Genomic DNA, 11460 nt, shown 5'->3' with positions numbered 1-11460 from the left:
CACACACACACACACACACACACACACACACACACACACACACAGTAGAATCATGCAACTCTAAAGTGAGTGATAAATCTCAACATTCCACAGTGGAGTGCTCTCCAGGGTAAGAGTAGGCTGAAGAGAGAAGCACTTATGGAATATAGAAGAATGTACCATTTGTGTCTTCATGGCCCCACCGGCTCCTGAGTTGAAGACCTGGCCCCAGATGGGTGCTACTGGGAGGTGGTGGGACCTGCAGGAGCAGGTGCTGAGCTGGAGTAAGTGAATTTGGGGGCTCCTTCCTGTCTCTGCTTCCCATCTGCCATTTGCTCAGCCATGTACTCTGTACTAAGATGCCTGGCTCCACCACGGCCCTAAAGCAGTGAGGGCAACTGACCATGGACTAAAAGCCCACAACTGTGAGCTAATGTAAACCTTTCTTTTTCTTAAGTTGTTTTTCTCAGGCATTTTGTCACAGCAATGGAAAGCTGCCTAACATGAAGGATAGGTAAATACCTGTATGTCTTTCTATTCTGTTTGAAATGAACCCTGAAAGGGACATGAAAGTGACACAAAACATAGGAACTTAAGAAAAAAGAAAACAAAAACTACTACAACTTTCAACAAACCTAGGGCCTTGCAGAAGCCAGGCAAGTGCTCTTCCACCAGGCTACAATGCTAGCTCTTGGTTTGAGATGAGTCTTACTAAGTAGTCCTGGTTGGCTTAAACTCGTGCCTCCTGCCTCCACCTCCCAAGTGCTAGGATTTCAGACATGTGTCACCAGGTCTGGCAAAAGTAAATTGCTTGTTTCTGTTTTTTTGAGACATGGTGTATCTCTCTCTAGCCCCAGTTGGCCTGAAACTTGCTATGTATAACAGGTTGGCCTTGATCTCACAGAGATCTGTCTGCTTTTACCTGTCTTTGCTTCTCAAGTGTTGGGACTGAAGGTACGCGCCACCATACCTGGCAAAACTAATTTTTTAAGATGTACTTATTTAGGGGTGGGGGATTACGATACGGAGCATGTGTGGAGGTCAGAGGACAACTTGTGGATCAGCTCTTTCCTTCCACCATGTAGGTTCTGGAGACTGAACATAAATCCACAGGCTTGGTGGCAGGTGAGCCATCTTGGTTGCCCCCAAAGACTTTAAAAACTATCATCGATATTCGAATTATGAATGGTGGTACTGCCATTCTATGATGGGGTGATAAGGCCCGTTAATAAGCACAGTGCTGTTGTGGAGAACTGGAACTTTGGTGTGGGCAGAGGAAACAGATTTAATATTAATAAAATAAACCTTAAGCATTAATGCCAACTGGAAAGTTAAACTTTAAGCATTACTAATATTAGCTCACAATGATTTTACCATTTGAAGAATGCCATACCTCACTGTACTAAAAGATATAATAAAACCAATGACCAACAATACCATGTCCACTAAACAGAACCAATGACCAAAATATCATGTCCACTAATAGGGAAAAAGGCACTTTGGAAAAATGGCTGGTTCCATCTCTGGACAGGAAATGAACAAGGAGCCTATAAGTATCTTGTTATACCAAAAAGAAGAAAGTAATCAAAGAATGCTAAGGCTACATCAAAAGCAGACAACGCCTGAGAGCCCAGACTGGACAATTTAACCATCAGTAAGGATGACAATGGCATTAACTGAAAAAGATCAAATGCTTCATCTCAAAATTCGGAACAGAGAAGGGAAGCAGGGACGGTAAGACAGGCAGGTGTTCATTATTTCCACCATAGACCTATGAAGACAACAGTTTCTGTATTTTTGATGGATGGTGAATAATCAACAGGTTAAAATAAGGCGGAGGGGTGGATGAAACACAAATTCTCAATTTTCATTCTAACGGGTGTCTCAGAACTCAAATCATAAAGTGTCCTTATTTTCTGCTACTCAAAAGCAACAGAATGACAAAATAACCTGAAATCACTTATCAACTAATGGGCCCAGATGATGGTCACCCACAACAGAATAGATGACCACACAGAGCTACAGAAAACTACTAAGTCAAATCCTGAAGCTCACACAGGTCAATGTGAACAGTGATGAAATATGTGACACCAAATTATAGTATTTCCTACTGGGCATGGTGGTCACACCTTTAATCCCAGGACTTGGGAGGCAGAGACTGCTGGATCTCTGGGAAATGGAGGCCAGCCTAGTCTACTTAGCAAGTTCCAGGCCAACGTGGCTACAGGGAGACCCTGTCTCAAACAAAAACAAAAACAAAAACAAAAAAAACCCCCCCCAAATAATTAGGTTTTTTTTTTTTTTTTTTTGGTCTTTTGAGACAGGGTCTCCCTGTAGCCCCAGCTGACCTGGAATTCACAGAGTTCCACCTGCTGTGCCAACATGCCCAGCCTAAAAATAATTACAGTATTTCTTAAGAGAAGAAAAAAGATTTTTTAACCTTTTAGGTGTATTTTCTACTTTTATGTTCTGAATTTTTTGTGATAAAAAAATCATTTAAGAAACTGATACATGCAGAGACAGTTCAACAATGGGGAGGCGACACAACTGAGTTTTGGCTCTTAAATACACATAAAAGGAAAGAACTTCCTACTATAGGATGAATCAGGGTCTTTTAGAAATTATTAAGCTTCAATGAATGGAAAGTCAGGGCACAAGCAGGTACAGCAATGCTATCACGGGCTGGGCAGCAGGCAGCTGTGAACCCACGAGCACTGTGGCCATCACCTGGCATGACTAATTCTCACCCTTCCTAACTTTCCATTGCATGTTTTATGTGTAACAACAAATGTCACTCCCCTAGAATGTGAAGAAGCTAGTGCTCAAGCCTTAACCACGGCTTACCAAATCAACCAGGTACTTCTGAACTAGGAAGATTTACTTGGAAATAAATGTAATAGTTAAAAGGTGTTGGAACACATACACATGCAAAACCCTTAGGGATTTTGACATTCTTTAATTTTTTGTCTTTTTGAGATAGGGTCTCCCTGTAGCCCCAGCTGTCCTGGAACTCACTACATAGATGAGGCTGGCCTTGAACTCACAGAGATCCACCTGTCTCTGCCTCCCAAGTTCTGGGATTAAAGGCATGTGCCACCAGACCCAGCTGAATTCTGACATTCTAAATGGAAAATAAAAATTTAGGGGCAATTAGAGCCATGAATCATTTCTTTTTTTGAAGGTTAAGCCTTCAGTCATAACATTGATCAATGGCTGCTTTTGCAGAGGACCGAGGTTTGGTTCCCAGCATCCACAGAGCAGCTACCAACCATCTGTAACTCTAGTTCCAGGGGATATGATGCCCTCTTCTGGTCTCTGTGGGCATCACACAACACTGGTGCACTTATACACATGCAAGCAAAACAGTCATACACATAAAATAAAAATACAAAGTATATTTTAAATTAAAGGTTAAGTCTTTAGAAATGGAAATAAAAAGAAGGTGTAGGGGCTGGGGACACAGCCAGGGGTTCAGTGCCCAGCACTGGGAAGAACAGGTAGCTCTAACAGCATTGTAACACAAAAGCTACTGACTTTCTAAACTCTAACAACATTAAAGTAACAAGCCTTACACAAGGACAAAATACACTTCACAAGGACTAAAATGAACTGGCTGATGAGTCAACAGCGAGATTAAAGTTTTCAATTTAAATGAAGAAGAAAATGAAATGAGAAATGAAAAGCTGGATATCAAGAGAAAATTTTACATGCTTTAAAAAAAATAGAGCAAAGGCAGAAAAGTAGCCATGATTTCCATGAGAGAAAAGTAAAATGTAAGCTGGGCATGATGGCACACACCTACAATAGCAGTACTTAGGAAGTTGAGTGGGATCACAAGTCAAAGGCCAGGCCAGGCTACACAGAGAGACCTTGTCTCAAAACAACTGAAAGAGGGTCAATGAGATGGTTCAATGGGTGAAGGCACGTGCCACCAAACCTGAATTCCTTCTCACACAGTGGGAAGAGAACTGACTCCCACAAATTGTCCTTTGACTTCCATATACAAGCCATAGCATGCATCTACTCCCTCCCTCACAAAATAAATAAGGCCTTTATTATGAAAGCAAATGTCACACAGTTCTCTGTTTAAATTCAGATACATCAATGGAAAGAACAGTTTTAGAGCTGGATGTAGTGGCCCAATGCCTGTAATATAACAACTGAGAAGCTGAGGCAGGAGATCACCTGAAGTTGGAGGCTTGGGCTAGAATAAGACCTGTCTCAAAAAAAAAGGGAAGCAACTATAAACACAATTATTTGCCTTCTACTAAAGAAGAAAATTTAAGGTGTGTTTTGTGAGACTCTGATTGAGCAAGCAATGTTGAAGGAATACCCTCTAAATATACTTGGCTTATAGAGCTACTGACAGACTCAGAGAGAAATCAGAAATGCACACATGGATCCTGCATCTTCCTAGGAAGAAGATAAGCAGTTTTATCTACTCTCTAACCTGGTCATATCTTAAAGTAGTCCAGGGCACCATAAACAGGACTAAGTACCAACAGAGAAGGTTTTGTGTACATGAAAGGAGATGCTAAGCAGGACAGAGGTAAACAGTTTCTTTACAACAGTGATGGCTAATCTTGTCAACCTGGCACACCTGGAAGAGGGAACTTTAATTGGGGAATTTCCCCTATTGGACTGGTCTGCAGGATGACTATAAGGCACTTTCCTGATTGCTGAGTGATGTGGGACATCCTACTGTACTATGGATGGTGCCACCTCTGGGAAGGTGGTCCTGGCTGTATAAGAAAGGTAGCTGAGCAAGTCACAGGGGAGTAAGCAGAGCTCTCCATGGTTTGCCCTTCAGTTCCTTCCCTGACTTCCCTCAGTGATAGATTGTGGCGTGAATGTTGTAAGCTGAAATGAACCCTTTCACAGCAACAGACAGCAAACTAGAATAACCATGGCAAGGGTCAGCACAAAGACGGCTGCCCCTTCCCAGTCATTCTGATGGTCTCCAATGTGCTCACCTGGGCCACGACACTTTCCATCTCAGACTTCTTCTCAGCGGAGCACTTCTTATCAGACATCAGTTTCTGTAAATGTGCTAGAAGAGCAGTGTTGACAGGATCAGTTTCAGTAAGGGAAAGGAAGAGTGCATGTCTGAGTTTCAATGCTGACACTGAAAAAACAAATCTAAGGGCTTTTGGTTTGTTTTTCCAAGACTGGGTCTCACGATATAGCCCCAGCTAGGCTGGAACTCCCATCCCAGGCTAACTTCAATCTCATAGCAGCAATCCCCTTGACTTTGCCTCCCGAGTGCTGGGACTAAAAGGTTCATGTTTTCAATTTATACTAATCCATGGATGATTTCACAGGAGCAGTCACAGTATTATCTTGGTTTTTTGTTGGTGTCCATGGCCTTGCACATGCTAGGCAAGCACTCTACCACTGAGCTCCATCTCTAGCCCATGATGTCTTAATTCACTTATTGATTAAAAAATTATTATGAGAATATAACTAATTTGTAAGTAACTCTTTAGCAAAGGGGACTTGATCTGGATATGTAAAATCAGAGTATAACAAAATTTTTAAAATGGAAGAAAACAGAAAAAAAATTCACCTAAACCTTATGTTAACCTGAGCCCTGAGTGAAAGGGATGGAGAACTGTACCCTTCAGCAGATGGAAAATCTACCTAAACCACATGTTAACCTGAGCCCTGAGTCAAAGGGATGGAGAACTATTACCCTTCAGCAGGTGGTCAGCACGGAAACACTCTCCATTTTTCACATCTTTCACCATGAAGTCAGCAAACTTGTCTACATGGCCAGAGGTCCTAAGTTAACAAATGAAAAGTCAGTTTGTTTTCATGTAAATTAGAACACAGATTCTATATTAGGGAGACGATCCCCCTACAATACAGTCACCCAGAGTTTATATCTGTGCATGTCAAAGATGGAAGCCCCACATACACAGCACTGATGTGTCCATGACAAAGTGGTGTACACCTGAGGAAACTGCACATCTATTCTCATCCTCCTAAGTTCCTCCCTCCCGTAGGAAAAGACATTGGCCAGGTTATTAATTTCACAAACTGTCTTAAGTCTGTACAACATTTCAGGATCAGTTCATACTTGTCCCATTATTATTAGTGATCTAAAGAAAGGCCAAAATCATGAGGAATTTGATGAGCCAAGAACTCCTAATAAAACTGACCTGAACTGATATTTACAGCGCATTAGTGAAACAAGTCACTGAAAGAATTTGTTCAAATCTTACAGACCCATCAGCGGGATGTCTCTCATCTTAACTAGCTATAATTACCAGCAAAACCCCACAGATACTAACAGTAGGTCACAGCTGTGTCAGGCTGCACTAAATGAGGAGACAAAGTGCAACAGCTCCTCTTGCCATTGCTGAAATCCTACTCGACTTTCAATGATGTTCAAATACAACTTTGCACTGAGACATCTTTCAATAAAGTGTGAGTGAAAATACATCTAACACCTTTGCTCAGAACTGACAGTTCTAACAACTTATACTAGAGAAATAATCAAGGGCATACACAAAATGTACCAGGAATAAAAATTCAGAAACACTTTAAATGCCTCTGATATGGCACTGAATCATGGCACATTCATAAAACTGAATAGTATGCTGTCATCAAAAATACTGTTTAAATTTTATTTATTTATTTATTTGGTATATATGTGGGGGTATGTACCAAGACCAGAGGAAAAGTTGTGGCAATTGGTTCATACCAACTCCACCATGTGGGTCCTGAGCAATCCAACCAAGATTGTCAGGCTTGGTAGCAAGCACCTTTACCTGCTGAGCCATCTCACTTCTTCCAAAAATGTGTTAGATTTAACTCCATGAGTAATGCTCACATGAACACATGAAGAAAAGCAGTGTGTAGGGCAAAGTCAAACACTCAGGAACATAGAGAAGAAAGAATGGGAGCAAAATGGCAAGTTTACCATGCTATCTGTGAGCAGCAAGTTTATGTTTCTTTTTTCTGGTTTTCACCAATTTCCTAAATAAGCATGGGTACTGTCTGCAATCAGAAAGTTAAATATTAACTTTTAAAGGGCCTCTCCCCTCAGAGCAGAACCTCACTTTAAAACTGGCTCAGGAGTGAGCATAGTGCAGTCAATCTCCAAAATCTGTTCCTCTTGGATAAAGTGCTGCCTCCAAGTCTGGATGATATTGTTCTTCAAAGCACATCCCACTGGCCCAAAGTCGTACAAACCACTGACACCTGTGAAAAACGAGAGGCAAATGTGGGCTTTAGTTATTACTCTGAAGGCAAAGATGAGAAGACCTGGGAAGCCTAGGCCTGTAGGCTGCCCACAGTATATGGCCCATAGTTCAAATCCCTCAGCATGAATGAGCCTTATTTCTAGCTAGCTGACAGAAGGAAAAACCTAAAGTTCTTACTCCATTGACTATTTCCATATTTATAATTTTGTGTAGGATTAACCCCAAATCACAACAATTAAAGCTGTCTCAGATACAAGAATCAGAATGAAAAAGATTAGTGTTTGTGTGCAAAATAACCCGTCACGGTGTCAGCTAAGTAGCACGCTCTAGACTTCAGTGCCCAATTCTCTGATTTCCTTTCAGGTATATTTCACTTGAGAGGTGAAATATTTAGAGATGGCTAAGTTTCAGCAGGAAAGTACTAAAGTCCATTACTGTAAGGATCTCTGTTGAGTTCTATATTCAGTCAGTGAACTGAACTCACCTGTGCATCCTCATGCAGCAGGATGCACTTTCTCTACCCACCCATGAAGAATGTTTCCTCCTGACAGAGGTCCACAAAGAGTACTTCAGGGCTGTATATGATGAGTGCCCGTGAGTAGTGAGCCGGGCCAGTCGGGTAATTAGTGCTGCCATAGTCCCTACACGCCTAGGGCTCCAGTTCTTCTTCTTTTGGCTTTTTTTTGACAGGGTCGCCCTGTAGCCCTAGCTGGCCTAGAACTCACTATGTAGACCAGGCCTGCCTCTGCCTCCCAAGTGCTGGGATTAAAGGCATGTGCCACCAGACCTGGCTTCCAGTGGTTCTTAAGAGTGTATCACTGCATAAATACATGGACACAGCAAGTGCCTAATACCTGTGCCTCTAGCAATTCCCTACAAGCTAAGGAGGGGGAAAAATTCCTCAAGAATTAATGGGGTGGAGGAGCATCAAGAATGGACGTCATGCCAAGTGACAACTCTAAACAAAGAAAAAGCAAAATATCTGTCCTTTCCTTTATGCGACCTGACCCAACTAGGTACCGATTAGCAAGCCATGCTGTTGACTAATATTAGCCACAAACACCACACTGTTCCTTCATCCAACCCCTACCTCCATAAATAGCGAAAGCTTGATCATAGAAGAACCTCCTCTTCAGGGTGTCCTCCATTTTTGCTCGGTCTATGATGCCATCTTTGGGCTGCAATGCCAGCTCCTATAAAAGATAAAATGAGCAGTATGTGACAGGTGGTAGGTGGGAATCTGAACTTACATGTTGGAATCTAGCTTACGCCTCAGCAGAATTCAATACAAAATGTCAAACAGGTAAGATTTTGAGGTCGGGGCTGGAGAGATGGCTTAGCGGTTGAAGAACACTGGCTGCTCAGCACCCACATGGCAGCTAACAACCATCCATAACTCAGGTTTCAGGGGATCCGATGCCCTCTTTTGACCTCCATGAGCACTGCATGATACAGGTGCACTTACATGCAGGCAATATAGTCATACACATAAAACAGATTCAGAGGTTTGAAAAAACAAAATAAAGATTCAGAAGTTAACCTCCATTTTAAAGCCACTGCTCTGAGCAACAGAAAAGATGCTGTTATGGTCTGGATCTTAAGGTCCACCAAAAGCTCATGTGCTGAAGGCTTGATCTCCAGCTGACAGCACAGTGGGAGGTGGTAGAAACTTTAGGAGGCAGGCCCTAGTAGAAAAAAAGCTAGGTTACTGAAGACAAGTCCTTGAAGGAGTACCGGGACACTGTGCCCTCCTCTCCTTCTTTGCTTCCAGGGAGTTTATCATGGGTGACAGTATTCTCCTCCTCCCCTGTGTCATTTCTACCACAGGCCTAAAAGAAACAAGGCTGATATAGACTAAAACCTCTGAAATGTGGGGCCAAAAGAAACCTTTCCTCCCAGGTATTTGGGAGAAATGGAAGAAGCCAGATACTTTCACTTATTTATCAAAGTGTATGATTACTTCAAAGATTATAAAGACTAAGCTAGGCACGATTCCCATATGTAAGAATGACAGCCCAATTCTTATAATCCCAGTGTTGAGTACCGAGGCAAAAGGGACATTAGGTTGATGTGGGCCTACAATGCAGTAAGACCAGCTCTCAAGCCAACAAAAATCAAGCCCACTAGGCTTATGTAGATGCAGATGCTGAGAAGCAATTACACATATAGGAGTTTTTACTGGATCACTAGTTAAGATGATCTCTTCAAAACCTCAAACTAGGGCTGGAGAGATGACTCAGTGGTTACTCTGGCTGCTCTTACAGAGGACCTGGGTTCAGCTCTCAGCACCCACGTGGCAGCTAACAACCGTCCACAACTCCAATTCCAGGGGACCTGATGCCCTCTTCTGACTCCATGGGTATTGCACGATACGGCTGCACTTAACATACATGCAGGAAATATACTCATACACATAAAATAACTCAAACAAGTTGCTAGGCAGACAGCTCAGTTGGTAAAGTGCTTGCTGCATAAGCATCAAGACCTAAATTCAGATCCCCAGCAGCCATGTAAAAAGATGGGCGTGAAAACATGTGCCTATAACCCCAGCACTGGGGAGATGGAGACAACAGGATCTCTGGGGCTCACTGGCTAATCTTGCTGAACTGATGAACTCCAGGTTCAGTTAGTGAGAGATTCTGTCTTAAAAGATCAAGGAGGAGAGCAACAGAGGAAGATGGCTGACATGGACCTCTGGCCTCTACAAACACCACAGACAAGACAGGCAGATAGATATACACACCCCAAAACAAAATTCATAGGCTTTAAGTTTGGTGATGAGAGGTTTACTACTTGAAAAGATCTGGCGGCAGACACCAGATAAGTTACAATAAAACTATTCTCTTTCCTTCCTTCCTTCCTTCCTTCCTTCCTTCCTTCCTTCCTTCCTTCCTTCCTTCCTTCCTTCCTTCCTTCCTTCCTTCCTTCCTTTCTTTCTTTCTTTCTTTCTTTGGTCTTTTTGAGACAGGGTCTCCCTGTACTCCCAGCTGGCCTGGAACTCGCTATATAGACCAGGTCTATATAGACCAGGTTGTCTTTGAACTTAAAGAGATCTACCTGTCTCTGCTTCCTAAGCACTGGAACAAAAGGTGTACGCCACCACACCCAGATAATACTACTATTTCTAAGCCAAGGAGAGTTCATAAAGCACAGCATAGTCCCTTCTGGAAAATTCATATAGCTTATTCTGTCTAGGATTTGGGGGACAATGGGGGCATGGGCTCAGGTAGCAGGAAGGTTTTATAGAAAACATGACTTTGGGGGTTGCACTGTGCTTTTGTTTTGATTCTTTGTGTAGTGCTGAGGAGTCAACCTGGGGTTTTTGTGTGTCAAGCAAGAACTCTACCATCGAGACAGTGCCTTGAGTTATACTCTGAAAAGAGTGAAAAACTCGACAGGCAGAGGAAGAAAGGGCATGGATAGAAATAGGTGAATAAAATGGCACCTGTCAGTTTCCTTGGTCTTTCCTACCAAAAGAGATTAAATAAAGAGGAACATCCTGTTGCACCACCAGCCACAGGCCTCTCTCCCACCTGCAGGCCTCTCTCCAGGGTAAGTCCATCGTGCCCTCCTAGCCTTGACTCCCCCAGCCCCATTTACCCTCCCATCTCCCCCGCCCTTCTCTTCTCTGAGTTTGGGCCCTGCCCATTCCTGGTCTTAGCACCCCAGACACCTGGGGAACCTATACTGCTTCCTGACCCTTTTCATCCAGACCAACTTAGTGCCTTCTCTGGGCCCCAGGAGCACTGCTTCTGGACTTGGCCCCATCCTCAACTCCCCCTGCTTCCCTGGGCCTGCACCACCTGCCATCCTCTCTCTGGGACTTGGGAGCTGACCTTTCCTCTTCCTGATCCTTTGCATCTAGACCAACCCAGCTCCACACTGCAGTCCCCAGGAGTTCTTGGGGCCTCTTCCGGCCCCATCTGCCTTTGCATCTCTGGGTGGCATGGCCACCAGCTGCCCTACACCAGCATCTTTTCTGGGCCAGGCTCCCAGGCCAGTCCAACCTCCAAATTCCTGAGGCGAAAATTGGTCCTGGAGGGATAGAGACCTTAGGAGAAAGCCTGAAATCATCTGACCCTCATCTGAATTGGGCCTCTGTGGGAACTCCTGAAGACAAAATCAATCCGGCCATTCCAATATAAAATCAAGAGAGAGAACCAGAAGCTTAGACGAACCAGTTTTTCATGCCCCAAAAGTAAACCACAAAGACACACAAAGGTCATAAAAAGAAGTAGATCTAAACTTGAAGGCCTGAGTTTTACACAAGAAC

The 11460-nt window shown here is 43.2% G+C and overlaps 1 protein-coding gene across 1 annotated transcript in view; it reads right to left on the bottom strand.

Moving 5' to 3' along the window:
* Positions 1-11460, bottom strand: part of Gars (glycyl-tRNA synthetase) — a 61959-nt gene that overhangs the window by 26492 nt on the left and 24007 nt on the right. Inside the window, exons 3-6 of the mRNA XM_008827517.3 lie at positions 8278-8380; positions 7044-7185; positions 5672-5760; positions 4953-5029 (exon numbers count right to left, since the gene is read on the bottom strand). Coding sequence (XP_008825739.1) covers positions 4953-5029; positions 5672-5760; positions 7044-7185; positions 8278-8380 — 411 coding nt within the window. The remainder of the gene's footprint in view (positions 1-4952; positions 5030-5671; positions 5761-7043; positions 7186-8277; positions 8381-11460) is intronic.

This window comes from Nannospalax galili, unplaced genomic scaffold, assembly GCF_000622305.1.
Source record: "Nannospalax galili isolate Female #2095 unplaced genomic scaffold, S.galili_v1.0 scaffold132, whole genome shotgun sequence".
Taxonomy (NCBI): Eukaryota; Metazoa; Chordata; class Mammalia; order Rodentia; family Spalacidae; genus Nannospalax; species Nannospalax galili.
The sequence above is the reverse complement of the archived record's forward strand: the minus strand, read 5'-3'. Positions and strand labels throughout refer to the sequence as shown.